The sequence below is a fragment of the Notamacropus eugenii genome, chromosome 4 (genome assembly GCF_028372415.1).
Source record: "Notamacropus eugenii isolate mMacEug1 chromosome 4, mMacEug1.pri_v2, whole genome shotgun sequence".
Lineage (NCBI taxonomy): Eukaryota > Metazoa > Chordata > Mammalia > Diprotodontia > Macropodidae > Notamacropus > Notamacropus eugenii.
Window position 1 is genome coordinate 46,617,265 of NC_092875.1, and position 18,824 is coordinate 46,636,088.

Sequence of the window (18,824 nt, forward strand, 5' to 3'; positions counted from 1 at the left end):
GAAAAAGTAGACAGTCCCTGCCCTTGAAGGAGGGTATTTTCTATTGGGGAATGTAGCATCTATAGAGATAAAGAAATTCATAATGTATGCACAGTAATTTCAGGGGTGATAATGAGGACAGCCCTAACAATCCAAGTCCATCCTTCCTTCCTTCCTTCCTTCCTTCCTTCCTTCCTTCCTTCCTTCCTTCCTTCCTTCCTTCCTTCCTTCCTTCCTTCCTTCCTTCCTTCCTTTCTTCCTCACAACTCTGGTTTCATTGGTATAGGGAACTCAAGGGGAGGAAGCTTCCTTTACCAGTGTAGATTGTCACTTATTCTATAACTTAACAGTCCTAGATTGCTGCTTGAAACACAGAGTAGTTAAATGACTTGTCTAGGGTCACATAGTCAGCATGTGTCAGGGTCTCATAGGACTTGAACGCATTTCTTCTTTCTTCTGGGATTAGCTCTTTATCCTTGATTACTCTGACACTTTTATTTGTTATGGTGCAATGACATTGCATCACATTTATGTCCTACTTTTTCCCCAAGCATTTCCAAATCAAGGGGCACCCTCTTAGTTTCTATTATTTTCTTTTCGTTACCACAAAGAGTGATGCTATGAATATTTTATCATCAAAAGGATCCTTTTCCTCATGGTTGGCCCCAAGGGGGATATCACTGTATCATTACATAATCTCTCTAAAATAATCCAACTTCTTGGTGTCATTCTTTAGTTAATTACAAATCTTCTAAGAAATACCAAACAAGTTATGTTTCTGCTTTGCTTTGATCTTTAGCTCTGGAGAAGGCATCTGGTCAAACCAAGGCTGTGTCCTCACTGAAGGGAACCTCAACTACTCCATCTGTCACTGTAATCACCTCACCAACTTTGCTATTCTGATGCAAGTGGTACCTCTGGAGGTAAGAACCTATATGGTGAGCGGGACCTTCAAAGCCCTGCTTGGCATCTCTCTTGACCCAGGGAAGGTTTGTTGCTTAGACAGGAGGCAGCAATCAGCAATGGAGAAGAGATGACAATAGGCAGGAGGCTTGGTCATTTGCATACCTAACCTTCATGGGTACATGAAATGGGAAGGATGGTTGGTCAAAGATCACATTTTTTGCCATGGTCAGACTTAAAGATGATGATTCTGGCCAGTAGACTAATGATGTGAAGTTCCACAGTGGGGCAACCTTGAGGTTTGTTCCAAGGCATACTTGAGTATGAGTAAGGGATAGGTGGCTAACAATAATAAGAATGAGAATAACAGCTAGCATTTGTTTACAAAGCAGTTCTATAAATATTATCCTCCCAACAGCCTCACAACAATCTTCATTGATACACAGCAGACATGCTTTGGCACCTAGGCACTATGCTCAGTGCTGCTGGGATAAAGACAAAAATGAAAAGGACCCCATCTGCAAGGATTTACGTTCTACCAGGGCTGTGGTCGAGGGAGTTGGGGCATGTGGCATGTATACAGAGAAGTCAATAAAAGGTCATCTTAGGTTTGACTGGAAATTAGAGGGATAGTAATAATAATAATTAAAATTCATGTGGCTCTTTGAAGTTTGAAAAACATTGTATATATGTATCTATACATATATATATGTTTATATACATGTGTGTGTAAAAGCACACATAAAACTGATTGTGTGACATGGGAGACACTGGCACAGGACTGCTCAGTGTGGTGTTCCCACATCAGAGAAAATGTTGGGCTCTATGAGCAAAGCAGAATTGAACCAGCTCAAAGGAAATTCAGGATGCACAAATTTAGAATAACCACCCCAAATGTTCACATGGACTATCTCTGCCTGATCTGTGGTAGAGCATTCCAAGCTTTTATTGGTCTGATCAGCCACAGTTGGATACACTGTAACTTGACTTTAGCACGGTGATGCCATTTTGGTCCTCTTTGAGAATGGACAACAACCAACCAACTAATCAACCAACCAATATGTATGTATGTGTGTGTGTGTGTGTGTGTGAGTGTGTGTGTAAAAATCTTGTGATGTAAGTGCTATTATTATCCCCATTTTACAGATAAAGAAATTAAAGCAGACAGAAGTTAAGTGACTTGCCCAGGATCATACAACTATTAACTGTCAGAGGCAGAATTCAAATTTAGGTCTTCCTAATTCCAAGTTCAGCACTCTACTATGCTAAGTTGTTATTGTTTAATTGTGTCAGATTCTCTGTGATGGCATTTGGGATTTTCTTGGCAAAGATATTGGAGTAGTTTGTCATTTCCTTCTCCGACTCATTTTACAGATGAGGAAACAGAGGCATACAGGTTTAAGTGACCTGCCCAGGGTCACACAAGTAGTAAGTGTCTGAGGTTGGATTTGAAGTTAGGAAGATGAATCTTCCTGACCCCAGGTCCAGCATTCTATCCACCACTCAGTTACTAAGTTACAATGAAATAAATCTAAAAAGGTAGATGAGAGGCAGGTTTAGCCTTTAAATGGCATATTTGCTCTCACAAGTAGTCAAGAGCCACTAAAGATTCTTGAAGAGGGGAGTGACATGGTCAGCCCTTTGCTTAAGGAAGATGACTTTTGCCTCTGTGTGAAGAATGGATTGGAGTGGAGAGAGACTGGCAGCCCAGAATCCAATTTGAAGCTTGTTCCAATAGTGGAGGTAAGAGGTGATGAGTATGGATTTTGGTGGTGATTGTGTGAGAAGAGAGAAAGGAACAGATGCCCAAGATGTTATGAAGGCAGAATCAAAAAGACTTGACAACTGATTGAATATGGCGTTCAGTGAGGCGAGGGGAGAGGGAGGCTTCTTGAACAGATGAGTGAAACTCGGGTTGTATAGAAGAATGAATGAAGTTAAGGAACTTGCTGGTGGGCATATAGCTAATGTGTCAGAAGCTATCCCTGACTCAAAGTCTAGCATTCTAACCACTAGGCTAGGTCACGAGGTGTAGTGGATAGAGCTGTGTCCCTAGAGTCCCTAGAATCTGAGTTCAAATACAGCCTTAAACACTTACTCTATGTGCACTTCTATTTGCCTCAGTTTCCTCATCTGTAAAATGGGGATAACAATAAGCCCACCTCTCAGCGTTGCTGTGAAGATCAAATGAGATATTTGTAAAGTACTTTGTAAATCTTAAAGCATTGTATCAGCACTAAATGTTATTGTTTTTATTTAATATTTATTGTGACCTATCTATATTATTTTAATGTAGGTAATAATAACAATAAATAATATTTATTATTACTTACCTATAAAAATATTTTGCCATGCTACTACTACTAAGAAGCATGGCATAATGGATAGAGAGCCAGCCTTGGAATTAAGAAGATGTGAGTGAACCCTGCCTCAGAGGTATGCAGACAGTGTGACTTTGTGATTCTGACAAGTCTCAGGGTTCCAGTCAATTCTCTGAACCTAGAGGTTATAGACCAGGTATTGGTCTACATTAGAATAGGGATTTGTCTCTATGGAACTTCCCTTAACAATGAAATTGCAGGTCTGGGTGATGCTGCTTCTGCTGCTGCTGGTGATTAGGATGATGATGGTGGTGATGATGGTGGTGATGATGGTAATGATGGTGGTGATGATGGTGATGATGGTGGTGATGATGGTGATGATGGTGATGATGGTGGTGATGATGGTGATGATGGTGATGATGATGGTGATGATGGTGATGATGGTGATGATGGTGATGATGGTGATGATGGTGATGATGGTGGTGATGATGGTGATGATGGTGATGGTGGTGATGATGGTGATGATGGTGGTGATGATGGTGATGATGATGGTGATGATGGTGATGATGGTGATGATGGTGGTGATGGTGGTGATGATGGTGGTGATGATGGTGATGATGGTGGTGATGATGGTGATGATGGTGATGATGATGGTGATGATGGTGATGATGGTGATGATGGTGGTGATGATGGTGATGATGATGATGATGATGGTGATGATGGTGGTGATGATGATGGTGATGATGGTGATGATGGTGATGATGACGGTGATGATGGTGATGATGGTGATGATGGTGATGATGATGGTGATGATGGTGATGATGGTGATGGTGGTGATGATAGTGATGATGGTGATGATGGTGATGATGGTGGTGATGATGGTGATGATGATGGTGATGATGGTGATGAGGGTGGTGATGATGGTGATGATGATGATAAGGATGGTGATACAGGATTTATCTCTGTTTTACAGATGAGGAAACCAAGGCTTAGAAGAGTTACATGACTTCACGTGTTATATAAATGTGAACCATTGATTTCAGAAATTTATTCTTCTTCCTTTCAAGAGATGCCTTGCCAAATATCCTCTTTGAACATGTAAAATAGATTTTAACCCAAAGTGTTCAATTTTTTCAAGTCATTGTAAAATAAATTCATATTCAGCCAACAAATAATGCCAACAGTGAGTAATCATTGCATAGAATGAACGCATGGCAAATAAAACGTAAGGCCGGTATAAAAATAAATGGCACAGAAAGATGACATGTGTAGAAATCACATAAAGGCAGCAGCCATGACAGGCAGTTACAGGGTATGGTGGAAAGGGCTGGACTCAGAGTTGGGAAGACCTGAGTTCAGATGTGTAATCCTAGGCAAGTCACTTCGTCTTTCTCACTCTCAGTTTCCTCATCTGTAAATGGGGATAATAACAGGATTACTCACCTCCCACACTGGTAGTGAGGATCAAATGAGATTACACATTTAAAGGACTTTGTAAACCTTAAGTATCATATAAATTCTCGCATTATTATTGTTAGTTCATCAATAAATAACAATTTTCACTAAACTACCACCATAAAAATACCATCTTATCAAATACATCCCACGCATTAATACATTAGTCTTTGTATTCAAGAGTCTTTCCTGGGCCCTCTCAATGCTAGCACCTTCCCTCAGTCTCAATTTATCCTGTGTATATCATATATGTACCAATTTGTATGTGTGTATGTGTGTGATCTGTGAGCTGCTTGAGGACAGTGCAAGGACTGTTTTTGCCTTTCTTTGAATTCCTAGACTTTAGGGAGTATTCTTATTTGCTTGGCAAATAGTGTTGTTCTCAGTGTTCAGTTGTGTCCAACTTTTCCTGCCCCTGTGGACCACAGCATGTCAATATTGGGGTTTTCTTGGTAAAGATACTGGAGCGGTTTGTCATTTCCTCCTCCAGCTCATTTTACAGATGAGGTAACTGAGGAAAACAGAGGTTAAGTGTCTTCCCCAAGGTTACACAGTTGGTGAGTATCTGAGGCTAGTTTTGAACTCAAGTCTTCCTGACTCCAGGCCTGATGCTTTATATGCTGAGCCACCTTGCTACCTGCTGGCAAATAATACATGCTTAATAAAATCACTTGACTTGTCAGACAATGAGAAAATAGGAGGTACAATGGGTTGATGAGGAGAAGAAATATGCAAGGTGGAGAATGGGGGGCAGAGATAATCTTTGAAAAGTCCTAGAAGAAGCCCTCATCTATAAGAAAGGAGGTAACTTGGAAGTCTGGGGAACTTTTTGAGAAGATAGACAGTTGCAAGGAGCATTGGGAGGATGGGTGGAGAACAGCTGAACAGGGATACATTAGGGTGTCAAGGACAAACTTTACTGATGTTGATTTTTTAAACCAGGATAGTGCCTGAGCTATAATTAACTTTTACAGCCATCTGGCATAAAGGGAGAACATGATAAATGATTGTTGACTGACTAGCTGTCTAGCCACTGTAGAATAAGGAAACCATGGGACATAGTGTTTTATAATTATTAATCCATACTTAAGTAGGGGACCATATTGGCTTATCCCCGCACTGATCCTTTTAACTCTGGCACTCTGAATCTAAGAATGGGGCTAGAATCTTTTAGTGGAGTTACTCCTTGGGTGAGGGATCATATCATATCAATACTTCAAGAAATTAATTCAGAAATGACAAACCAATATTTTTGCCAAGAAAACCCCAAACAGGGGCACAAAGAGTCAGGCACAACTAAAAAATGACTGAATAGCATTCAAATATAAGGTCAAACGCTGAAACTGAAGCGTAAATACTTTGATCACACAATAAGATGGGACTCATTGGAAAAGATCCTGATGTTGGGAAAAATCAAAGGCAAAAGAAGGGGAGTTGGCAGAGGTTGAGATGGCTTGAAAGCGTCATGGAAACAACAAACATGAACTTGGACAGACTTTGAGATCTAGCAGAGGATAGAAGGGCCTGCTGTGGTGTGGTCCATGGGGTCATGAAGATTCATACATTACTGAATGACTTGAACGACAACAGAAATAGAGGGACCATAGCAGCAACTGGATAGGATCATGGGTATAGAACGAAAAGGGACCTCAAAGACCATCTAGTGCCATTTTGTACTGAAGGAGCCTGAGGTCTCAAGATATAAAGTTATTTATTCAAGGTCACACAGGTAGTAAATGTCGTTAAGTAACACTTAAAAGTCAGAATTCAAACTCAGGTCTTCTGGGCTCCAATATTCTTGTTCCATAGCACCCTAGTCCCTCTCTTATTAATGAATGAATTAACTCATTTGGGGGAAGATTGAATCCTAGAATGAGATCTAGAAAGGACCAAAGAGGTCATCTGGTTTAGGATCATAGATCTAAGACTGGAAGGGACTCAGAGGTGATTTCTTTCAATCCTTCCATTTTACAGATGGGAAGACTGAGGTCCAGAGAGGTTTTGGTGATTTGCTTTAAGTTACCACTTTGGAGAAGGAATTTGAACTCAACTCCTTTGAAGCCAGAACCAATGAATCAAATAAAAAGAAATAATAAATAAAAATTTAAAAAATCATATAGAACTACATGTAAAGCAATACTAAAGTGCTCTACAAACACCAGCTCTTATTACTTACACTGGTTCACATTTCTTCCCTTCATTATATAGTTAAGAACTCAAGATCAAAACTTGGTCCTCTGGCTCCAACAGTTCAGAGATTTGCTAAGAATTGTATTAGAAGTAATTAATAAATATTTTTGTGATGAATGAAAAGCATGATGAGAAAGATCAATCCCAAACTAGATTTGACAACTAGGTGACTCACTGGACAGAGCTTTGGACCTGGAGTCATGAAGATCTCAGTTCAAATCCAGCCTCAGACACTTACTAATTATGTGGTCCTGACCAAGTCATTTAAACTCTATCTGCCTCAGTTTCCTCAGCTGTAAAATAGGGCTTATAGTAGCACCTGCTTCCTAGGATTCTTGAGAGGATCAAATGTGATAACAGCACAGTGCCTGGCACATAGTAGGTGCTTAATAAACACTTATTTCCTTTACTTTGTTCCCTTTCCTAATCCAATAGGTTAATTGATAATAAGGTCTGTCTTCTACTGGTATGGAGGCAGGTAGGTGACTCAGTGTATAGAATGCTGGGCCTGGAGTTCAAATCTGTTCTCAGACCCTGACTAGCCATGTGATCCTGGGCAAATCACGTAACATCTGTTTTCCTTAATTCTCTGGAGAAGGAAATGGCAAGCCACTCCAAAATCCTTGTCAAGAAAGTGCTATGGAAAATATTGGTGTGCTATAGTCCACGGTGTCACTAACAGTTGGATACAACTCAACAATAACAAGAACTATTGGTGTGTGCTGGTGGTGGGGAGGGGGGCTGTCTGAGGCTTTATGTATGTAATCATCCCCTATTGATCATGTATATTGTCTTAATTCTTCACGTTTGAAGGCTAGACTCCCCTTGGTCTCGACAGCATAGCCTCTGGGCACACCAAGGCTCTGACCGCCATGTTACCAGATGATGCGGTCCTTTTGCTAAGGGGTGGTTCTCAATAATCCATGGCTGAAGTCAACCATGCTGAGGCCTAGCCTTAGATGAGTCAAATGCAGGACTGCTGGAGGGGTATTAAGCAATCTTGGCAGGCCATTTGCAAACTCACATTTTCTGCCAAAGCCCTTCCAGTGTTTACCCTCCCATGGAGGGTTCTGTGACAGTTGATACAGAGTGCTGGAAAGCTAGTAAATGTATTGCTTGGGGCTCTGTTTATTTACTATGGTCTAATCACTTACCCTTGGGGCCCAGGCAAGGGATTTGATTTGTGTACTGTGTACCCAGAGCTACCCCTCCTGGCTCAGGACTCCTCCAATGGAACTGTTCCAGGGTACCTGAACCCAGAGGCAATAATTTCTTGGATGAGGACCACTCCCCAGGAGGTTGGTGAGAAGACCTTAGGGGAAGAAATGAGCTCAAAGGCCGACTTCCAAGGACATTCCCTGGTGCCAAGATCTGACTTGGGTTACAGTTTTGCCTTCATTATATTTTCCCTACTCCCATTATTAAGATGTTGGAACTGAGTAGTCAACCAGAATCTCAGACAAAAGTGTGCCAGTTACAGACAGGACCTAGATACAATCTAGAATTCAGGGGTGGGGAACTTGTGGCCTTAAGTTCTGTAAAATTTGGATTCAATCAAAAGACTATGCTTAAGGATTTAGAAGGCCACATGTGTCCTTAAGGCTGCAGGTTCCCCACACCTGATTTAGACCTTGAATTTCCGACCCCTGTTTTGCTGAAGTTATCTTGAGTATTTTTAATGTGTTGGGTGTTCATTTCAGTCCTTGAAGTTTAGCAGAATGCCAAACTCCTTGGATTCAAATCCTTCCTCTGACAGTACCTGTTTGATTTTGGGCCAGTTATTTTTAACTCTTGGACACTTAATTTCCCCATCTGTACAATGAAGTGATGGACAGGTTGGCCTCTGAAGTTCCTTCTGTCTCTGGGTCTATGATTCAATGAGCCTTCTTGGGCAATGAGCAGAAATAATGGCTCAAGAGAGGATCAAGCAAGATGGGAATGTTCCATATATTCTCTATTGAAAATCAGTTCTCCAAGTCAGATGTGGGGCATTTGGAAGCTGGCAATACACATTTACAAAAGGGCTACTGGGCATGAGGGTCTATGCTTAGAGCTGAGGCTCTAGAGTTCCTGCCTTTAAGGGCCTTGGCATCTACTATGACATATACAGAAATAAGTATGGTATGAAATAAAGATCATGGGAAAATCAGAACAGGGAAGGGGGCACTGAGATGAGAGAGTGCACATGTCCAGACCTAGGGGATGGCCTGCAGGAGGATTTCAGACAAGTGAAGATGAGATCTGAGAACAGAAAGAGGTTCGATTGGGATGGAGCAGAGATTGTGGGAAGTAGAGTCATGTGAATCTAGGATGGAATGGTAGGTTTGTTTATAGCCTGATCATGGAGGATTTTAACATTTGTAACTTATAGCAGAGGTCATAGGGATCCACTGAAAGCTTTCAAGGAGGGGACTGCCATAGTCAGAGCTTGAGAAAGACTTGAGAAAATTCTTTTGGCAGCTATGTGGAAGATGGAATGGAGAGGAGAGAGAAGCAGGAAAATCAGCTAGAAGGCAGTTATTAAAGTCTGAGCTGTCACAGAGAAAGGCTGGAAATTTGTATGTCTGTGACAAGTACCAGGGACTTTGCCTAAGGCAAGAAGCATGAGGGGACAACCTAAGTTGGAAGGGATCAGGCATGAAGATATGACAGACCCATTGGGACAGGGGCTGCTTTGGAGAAGGCTGTTGCATGGTGGCCAGGGCTATGGTAGACTGGAAAGGGCTTGAGTTCAACTAGCCAGTTATCTGGTTACCCTTCTATCTTTGCTTCTTGCTAAATAGATGCTAAATGCTGTTACCTGGTAACTTACCATTTTAACTTTATCTTGAGAAGTAGGGGCTAAGGATACTTTGCTGAAGGAGTGTAGTTTTATCAGTGCCCCTCTGAATTTGCTGCCTTAGAGCAAATATCTAGTGCCCTGGCCTAGTTAAGGTACTGGGGATGTCGGGGTCATCACCGCTCATCTGTCAATGCTATTAATTATCAATAACCTTGAAGGAAACCCTTGTCTGACTTTTTGTTTGTTTGGTGGAAGAATAAAACCTATATAAAATTATATTTTTAGAGAAAATTGCCTTGTTGTTGTTTAATTATTTTAGTCATCTCCAACTCTTTGTTTGGGTTTTTTTGTTATTTTATTTTATTTTTTTTGGTTAATGTTGGCAAAGACACTGGAGTGGTTTGCCATTTCCCTCTGTAGCTCATTTTACAGATAAGGAAACTAAGGCAAACATAATTAAGCGACTTGCTTAGGGTCACACAGCTAGTAAGTGGATTTGAACTCAGTCAGATAAATCTTTCTGGCTACTGGCCCAGCACTCTATCCACCTAGCTACTGTTCTAGAGGAAGAACTGTATTGGCCCTGATACTTACTATTCAAGTGATCTTGGGAAACAACAACTTCCCTGGGTCTCCATTTCCTCATAGTATTCCTATAGGATTATTTAGCTTAATTAATCAAAAAGATAACACACTTAAAGTTGGAAGGGACCTCAGAGGCCTTCTAATCCAGTCCCCTCATTTTACAGATGAGGAAGTAAGACTCAGAGAGACTGACCTACTTAAAGTCACACAGGTAGTAAGGGGCAGAGTCAGGATTTAAATCCAAGTCTGATGACTCCAAAATTCAATTCTTGGCCACCTTTTCCTAACCCCATGTATTGGATTCTTTAGGAAACTGAGGCTCTGGAAGGACAATTGACTTCTTTCCCTTGTTGGCTCCCCTATTCACATGTGCCACACAGATTTTCCCCATGCCTGCTGTTTTTAGACAGTGTTCTTTTATTTTTCAACAATAAAACTTATTTTTGGAATTTTTATATTTTTGTCCTGGAGATCAATTTTGGAACACCAATTTACCATCAAGACATTGTTTGTTTTTCTTCTTGTGATTTGAAGAATTCAGCTTGCCATGTCTAAACTTTATGAGTGAGATACAGTCATGTTACAGTCCTGACTTGGCAATAGCTGCTGGAGTTTGGAGGGGAACGTCCAAATGCTACAAAGAAAAGCTCTTTGCTCATCTATGACATTATTCTCCACATGTTATATTTTCTTTCACTGGGAGGGTGGATGTGGAAAGGGGAACCATTCAGGAATAAAGTGTATTGGCTCAATTCCATCCAATCCAATGAGCATTCTTGAAGTGCCTACTGAATGCAAGTCACTGTGTCAAGTACTGGGGTACAAAGATAAAAAGACAACGTTCCCTGTCCTCAGGAAATTTACATTTTGCTTTTTTTGATGGCCTAGTTTATCTCTCCTCCACAAAAAATTTGCTTACTCCATCAATCAGTCGACTATTTATTGAACTTCTACCATAGGTTTGGAACTCCGCTGAGGATACAAAAATAAATACAAAATAAGTTATAAGATAATAAATTACAAAGATAACTTCTGTACTTAAGGAGTTTATTATAGTCTAATGGTGCTGTGATTTCATTGACGTAGGGAATTCCCACGTGAGGAAAATCCCTCTACCAATGCAGGTTGGAACCTTCTCTACAAATTATATTTTTAGGGAGAGTTACGTTAGGAACTCGAAGTCTGGATGAATTGTTTGTTCACTTGTTTCAGTCATGTCTGACTCTCCATGACCCCATTTGGGGTTTTCTTAGCAAAGACAATGGACTGGTTTGCCATTTCTTTCTTCAACTCATTTTACAGATGAGGAAACTGAGGCATACAGGGTTAAGTGACTTGCCCAGGGTTACATAGCTAGTAAGTGTCCGAGGCTGGATTTGAACTCAGGAAGATGAGCATTTCTGATTCTGAGCATGGTGCTCTGTCTACTGGGTCACCAAGCTGCCCTTCTAGAAGGGTATTAAAATTTTAGGTTCCATACTTAATATCCATGTGATCTTGGGAAACAACTTTCCTGGGTCTCCATTTCCTCATTCATAAACTAGCAGGAAGGAAGAGTGAAGAGGGTTAGACTAGAACTCCTCCAAGTTCCCTCTAAATCATGCCCCAGTCATCCTTTTACTAAGATAAAGTCTGGAATTAGGCAGCCTCATCTTCCTAGTTCAAATCCAGCCTCAGCCTCAGGGATGGGGAAGACTATTATCTTCCATTTTACAGATGGCAAAACTGAGGCTCAGAGAAAGGAAATGACTTCCTGAATCAAATTACCTGTGGCTCAGAAACAGTCATTTGAGTTAGTTTCCTGTGCCTTTTTTTTGAGGCAACTTTAATGCTCAAACAGAAAACTGGGTGATATAGAAGTGAATGACGGGGACCTAGATTGGCAATGGCAGGTCTGAAATCCAAATGTCTCATTCTAAAATACAAATTAATTGCCTAACAGAACCACTTAATAAATGTTGAATTGATAAAGTTGCTTATATTACTTCCCCCAAATCTCCAGTAACTTGGGATATTAACTTCTACCTGCTTGTCCCCTTGCTTCCAAGGTGCTCCACTGCCTGCCTCCATCCTCCTTGACCAGCCTTACCTCTTGTTTTCTTTCATACATTCTCCAGACAAGCTAGAACAGCCACTACCTCCTGTAAGTCAATCAACCAAAGGCCATTTGTTGAGGGACAGGCATTGGGCTAAGTGCTGGGGATATAGAGGAAGGTAAAAGACAGTCCCTATTTTTCACATTAATTACATTTCTATTAGGGGAGACAATATGCAAACAATGATATACAAGCAAGCTATAGATAGCAGAGATTGGAGATTATCCACAGAGGGGAAGGCTCTAATTTCAAGAGAAAACCTTCTTGTAGAAGGTGGAACTTTGGCTAAGACTTGAAGGAAGCCAGGGATGTAGAGGTGAGGTGGAAGAGATTTCCAGGTATGGTGGACAATCAATGGAAACATCTGGAATTGAGAGAGGGAGTGTCTAGGAACTGCAAGGAGGTCAGTGTTGTTGAATGTATGGAGAGTATAAGTTATAATAAGAAAGGAAAGGAGGAGGATACCAGGTTATAAGGGGCTTTAAAAAACAAACATATGATTTTTATATTTGATCTTTGAGATGATGGGAAGCCACTGGAGTTAATTAAATAAGGACATGATCAGACTTGTTCTTGAGGAGGATCACTTTGACAGCTGAGTGGAGGACAAACTGGGAGTGGGGTGAGATCTGAAGTTGGGAGACTTCCCAGCAGATTATTGCCATAGTCCAAGTGTGAGGAAATAGGTGTCCCACTCAAGTGGGACAGAGTCAGAGGAGAGAAGATTATTCCCTTCTTTCAGCACACTGTCCACAGTACCCAAACAGACTTCCCACAGTTCTGCATGTTGAAATTCTGTCCATCCTTCAAGTTCCAACTTGGGAACTACTTTCTCCATGAAGCCCCTCCCTGCCAATCAATTTTATACCACTCTACCTAGACCTCTCCTATGTATTTATCATATGAGAACATATTTTAATCATTTGTATACTTGGCCTGTTAGATTTCAAACTCCTTGAAGGTAAAAATCTGTCTTGCTTCATCTTTATAACACTAGCACCCAACACAATGTATTAATTGCACTTTTTTTTTTTTTTTTGCTAGGGATGGGAGGGATGGTGAAGGGGTCCAGACCTGTGACCTAATCAGCATGGGGAACGCTTAGGGTAAAAATTTCTGTTGTTGCAGATCGTTCATTCATCTGGAACTCAGAGAATTGAGAGGCTCAGAGGGGCTTAAGAAATATTTGTTGAATTAAATTGTGATTATATTTTTTTTAGAATACTTTTGGCACAGTAGGAAGAAACCAACAAAACACTGGATTTGGAATCAAGGTGACTGAGATCAAATACCCTCTTGGATGCTTTTGTGCTCTTGGGGAGGACTCATCTTCCCAGTTTCTTCATCCATTAAAATTGATGTGTGGGGGAGGCAGAGAAGGACAATATGGTCCATAAGGTCTCTCCCAGTTCTAAATCTATAATCTAGTCATTTGTCCTGGATTTCAAACACCAGCATTTCATCACATGTCTAGTTCCATGGAAGTTGATATGGAGAGACCAGCTGAGTGTGGTGGGGAATTAGGGAGCCAGTGTGGTTAAAGAGGGAGGGAATTTTGCAATATGTGAAGGGTGCTATCAGCTAGGCTCTGCCACTGCAGGCTTCCTCTACGGACCCCGCTACATCTTTTGTTGTTTCTAATGAAGGCTAGTCTGAGCCTCCCGGGGAGTTGACACAGTGAAGTCTGGCAAGTCCATTCAAAAACAAGCAGACTCATCCGTGAATTGAGAAGACTGAGTTCTGTTTTGGCAGATAAGGCTCTGTGTCCATTTCCTATCATACTCTTTCAGCTATTGGCTTAGCATCCCAATGAGATGGTACCTTTGAACGGCGGACAAGCAGACACCTACATTCTGTATGTCACTTACAAGGCGGTTTGCTTTGGCTTCGGCTTTGTCTTGAGCTGCTAAGCCGGCTCATGCAGACAGATGCTGCTGCCGCTGATACATCTCCAGCCGCCAGAGCGAATCCGCTTTACCTTTTCAATTGTTTGAACAGGAAAACACGTTCCCCGTGTAGGAGAGAGGCAGTTTTTCTATTTACAGGGGGTCGTTTGCAGACCGTAGGGCATTAGATCCTCTTCAGAAATAACCTATCTCATAAAGGCACTTCGGAAGGGGTCCGCCGGAAAATGAATAGGATCGGAGTGCAGTCTTGTCACTAACTAAGACGATGGGGGAACGATGAGTCTTTTCACCCCGGGCTCTGCGTGCCTGGCACCAGGCGGATGGAGCTTTTCTCCGCGGGGTGTGGGGATGCTGTAGGGGGTCGCTTTGGGAAGGTCATTATGAAGGGGAGCGCTAGATTTCCCTCCTGCTGGCTCCCTGTGCTGTTCTATGGAAACAAAATGATGCCTGGAGATTTAAGGTGGTCAGAAGGAAGGGCCCACGTACAGAGAGAGCTGTCAGCTGCTGAGAGGCATTCTGAAAAGATGAGGACACAAAAACGCATCTTTGGGGACTACCGCAGGGAAAGAGTTTTTTTGAGTTTCTTTCCGCTTTTTCCCCGCTTCTGTCGTTTCTTCCATCTTTTTATCCTGCCTTCCTTCTGTTTCCTTCCTTCCTTCCTTCCTTCCTTCCTTCCTTCCTTCCTTCCTTCCTTCCTTCCTTCCTGCCTGCCTGCCTGCCTGCCTGCCTGCCTGCCTGCCTGCCTGCCTGCCTGCCTTTCTCCCTCCTTTCCCTCTTTTCCTCCCTGCCTTCCTTCCCTCTCTTTTCTTCCTTTCCTTCTTTCCTTTCTTCCCTCTTTACTTTCTTCTTTCCCTCCTTCCTCCCTTCCTCCCCTCTCTTTCTTTCCCTGCCTCTCCTTCTTCCACCTCCCCTCTCCTTTCTTCCTTCAAAATTAATGCAAAAATATTTATAAAAGACTTTGAGAGATTTGGATGGAAAAGACAGGAGAGGACACCAATATTTCTGCATGCCATCTTCCAAGCACACAGAGAAGAGATGGGACATTGTTCAGAACATCATAACTTTGGAGCTAAAAGGGTCCTGAGAGGCATTAAGTCTAACTCCCTCATTTTATATATGAGGGAACTGAGTTCCAAATTAAAGTGACTTCTCCATCTCATCACCCAGTTAGGAAGAATCAGATGTGGGATCAGAACCCAGGTCTTCCTGACTCTCAGACCCATACTGTATCATGCTCTCTCTTATTCAAGGATCTCTAGGTCCTAGCAAAAAAGCCTCCATGTTTTGCCTTTGAGTTCAGGGACAAGCTGGAGAATATGGGCAGTGAAATGTCCAGTCGTAATGGTGTTGATTTTATTAAAAATGGGTTTTAACTTAAAATTATTTTAAGGTTCTCTTTATTGGATTATAGATATATAGCTATATAGATATATATCCATATCTATAGATCCATAATCTATATAGATACAGATATATAATCTATATAGATATAATCTACATAGATATGTAATGTCTATATGGATATAGATATATAGGGCAAGAATGGACCTAAGACTTCTTCTACTCTAATTTCTCCTTTTACACATGAAGAAACTTGAGGCACTGAGGTTAAATGACCAAAGGCACATTGGGTATTAAGTGACCAACAGAGCTGCAGTCTGAATCTAGGTCCTTTGACTCTAAATTCAGGATTCTTTCCTGTGTTCTAGGTTGTGTAGACTATATTGTCTCTAGACTGAACAAGGTGATTATCATCAATTCCACATCCTAGAATGGAGTTAGACACAAATTAGATACTTTGCAAATATTTGCTTATTTAAATTTAATGGATTTTGGCTAAGGGGGTATTTAAATTAAGGTGCTAAAAGCAGGAAAGAAATGAAGCCATCTGAATATTTTGTGTTTTATTGAAGAAATTTGGGGTACTCCTGTCCTTTACGGAAAGGTTAGGGGTACTGCATTATCCAGTCAGGGGTAATCACCAAATAATCTTCATATGCACAATTGATAATGGGAACTAATTTCCTTTACAGAATAGTCATTCCATAAGGCAATACTCTTTTGTGGTTATTGGAACCTTATCTTCTCTATTTCTGTTTCTGTCTCTCACCCTATTTCCCTTTCATTTTCTTTTATAATTCATGACCTATGGTTAGAAGAGGACATGTCAGTTTCAAGTATTTGAAAGACTGTTATGTGGAGGAGGGATTACCTTGTCCTTTTTTGCACCAGAGGGCAGAATGAGGAGAACTGGGTGGCAGCTGCAAAGAAACACCTGGAGGCTTTATTGATAAACTTCTAAATGGTTAGAACTTTTCCACAGGGAATCAGCTGCTTTGGGAGGTCATGGTCTCCTCCCCCTTGGAGATCTTTAAACCAAGGCCAAAGGATGACTTGTCAGGTATGTTATAGAAAGGATTCTAGGTTGGCCTAGGAATCCCCTGGGGTCCCTTCCAAATTTTGTGTTGCTGTAATTCTGTGAGTCGAGAAGAGCATTGGTGTCAGGAAAAACCTGGACTTACCTCCTGGGTCTCATAATTACTAGTTGTATGCCTCAGTTTCCTCATCTGTAAAATAAGGATAGTAGTATTTATAGCATGCCGATAGTTATCCTTGTTCCCCTTGGTATATGGGGACTTGGTCCAAGCCATGCCTCTGGCTTGTATTGAGAAAATCACTTCATTTCTCAGCTGCCCAGGTAGTCACCAAGACCGTAAGCTGAAGACAAGATGCTGAACCTCCATTGGTTGAGTGAGCTTTCTAATCTAGGAGTTCCTGATACCAGTGGTTTTCGAACTTTTTGGTCTCAGGACTCCTTTACATTCTTAAAAATTATTGAGAATCTCAAACAGTTTTTATCTATGTGGGTTATATCTATTGACAGCTACCATATTAGAAATTAAACTTGATAAAATTTAAAATTATAGAAAATGAATTATATAATGATATATAATATATACATATATTGTTTATATAACTATATAAAATATGTATTTATTAATTCATTTAAATTAGTATTAATAAAGGCAGGGAGGAAGGGAATACAAATTTATATAGTGCCTACTATGTGCCAGGCTCTGTATTTAGCACTTTTTTTTTAAACAAATATCATCCCCTTTGATCCTTACAACAACCTTGGAAGATAGGTGTGGCTATTATTTGCATTTTACAGATAAGGTAATGGAAGCAAATAGAGGTTGCCTAGGGGTGCACATAGAATAAGTGTCTGAGGCTGTATTTCCACTCTGGTCTTCTTGGCTCTAGGCTCATAGCTCTTACAACACCCTTGGGAGATAGGTACTGTTATCATTCCTATTTTACAGTGAGGAAACTGAGGCATAAAGAGGTTAAGTGACTTGTCACACAGCTAGTAAATGTGTCTGAGGCCAGATCTGAACTCATCTTTCTGACTGTGGGTCTAGTGTTCTATCCACTGCACCACCAGTTACCTCAGTGGTATATAACTTATTTATGTTAACATGAAATGTGATTATAACATTTTACTGAAAATAACTATATTTTATAAAACAAAACAAAAAATTAGTGAGGAGTGGCTTTTTAAACATAGATTTATAAGAGATTTTGCAAATCTCTTTAATGTCTGCTTTAATAGAAGAAAGCTGAATTCTCATATTTGCTCTATATTCAATCTGTTCCTGTGTTTATTTGTTGTTAGGTGGCACAGTGGATAGAGCACCAGATCTGGAGTCAGGGGGACTCATCTTCTTGAGTTCAAATCTGGCCTCAGATCTTTACTAGCTGTGTAACCCTGGGCAGTCACTTAACCCTGTCTGCCTCAGTTTCTTCTTCCATAAAATGAACTGGTGAAGGAAATTGCAAACCATTCCATTACTTTTGCCAAGAAAACCCCAAATGGGGTGACGGGGAGTTGGATGTGACTGAAAATGACTGAACAACAAGTATGAAAAAAACTTGGCTTCACATAGATATGTAGTTGGAGAAGGGAGGAGTTAACAACCTAGCATTCTTATGAAAATAGTTTTGACCTCCTAGCTTCCCTGCAGGGTCTTGGGGACCCCCAAGAAAGACAGAAGACCCCCCTCCTCAGTCTGAGGACTACATATCAAGAACTACTGCCCTCTACCAATGAAATTATAGGTTTGCATCAAAACAAACAAAGAAATAAATACTTTTAACACCTGCCTCCTCTAGAATTATTAGGAATATCCATGGCAAACTAGGTAAAGTGTTATTGAAATGTGAACTATTATTCCAAAGCAATTGGAGTATTTTAATTCTTTCTTCATCTGTATCAAGGATTTATTTACTAGGCTTTCTATCCGCATTTATCCTCAGCCTGAACTAAATACTGCTGTTAAAAACAAAGCTCCCTAAAACCACATGGGATCAGGGACTTTATCCTCTCCCACTTTCTAACTGTCTGAATGGCTCACACCAGAGGCCCAGAAAATAATATGGACTCCTCAGTAAAATGTGGGTGAAATAAGAAAAGCTTCTTTTTGAACTGACCTTGTAGAAGAACAGACTTAGAAATATAAGGGATATCCAACTGTCAAAACATTTAGAACTAGACAGGACTTTAGAGAGATAGGTGATCTTGTCTAGTTCTTTCATTTTGCAGGGG

General features: G+C 40.9%; 1 protein-coding gene across 4 annotated transcripts in view; it reads left to right on the forward strand.

Moving 5' to 3' along the window:
* The window catches only part of ADGRD1 (adhesion G protein-coupled receptor D1), a 470,522-nt gene that overhangs the window by 271,157 nt on the left and 180,541 nt on the right, over positions 1 to 18,824 (forward strand). For all 4 annotated transcript variants that reach the window (XM_072600751.1, XM_072600753.1, XM_072600750.1 and 1 more), the window contains one exon: positions 779 to 902. In XM_072600751.1, the coding sequence (XP_072456852.1) occupies positions 779 to 902 (124 nt within the window). The remainder of the gene's footprint in view (positions 1 to 778; positions 903 to 18,824) is intronic.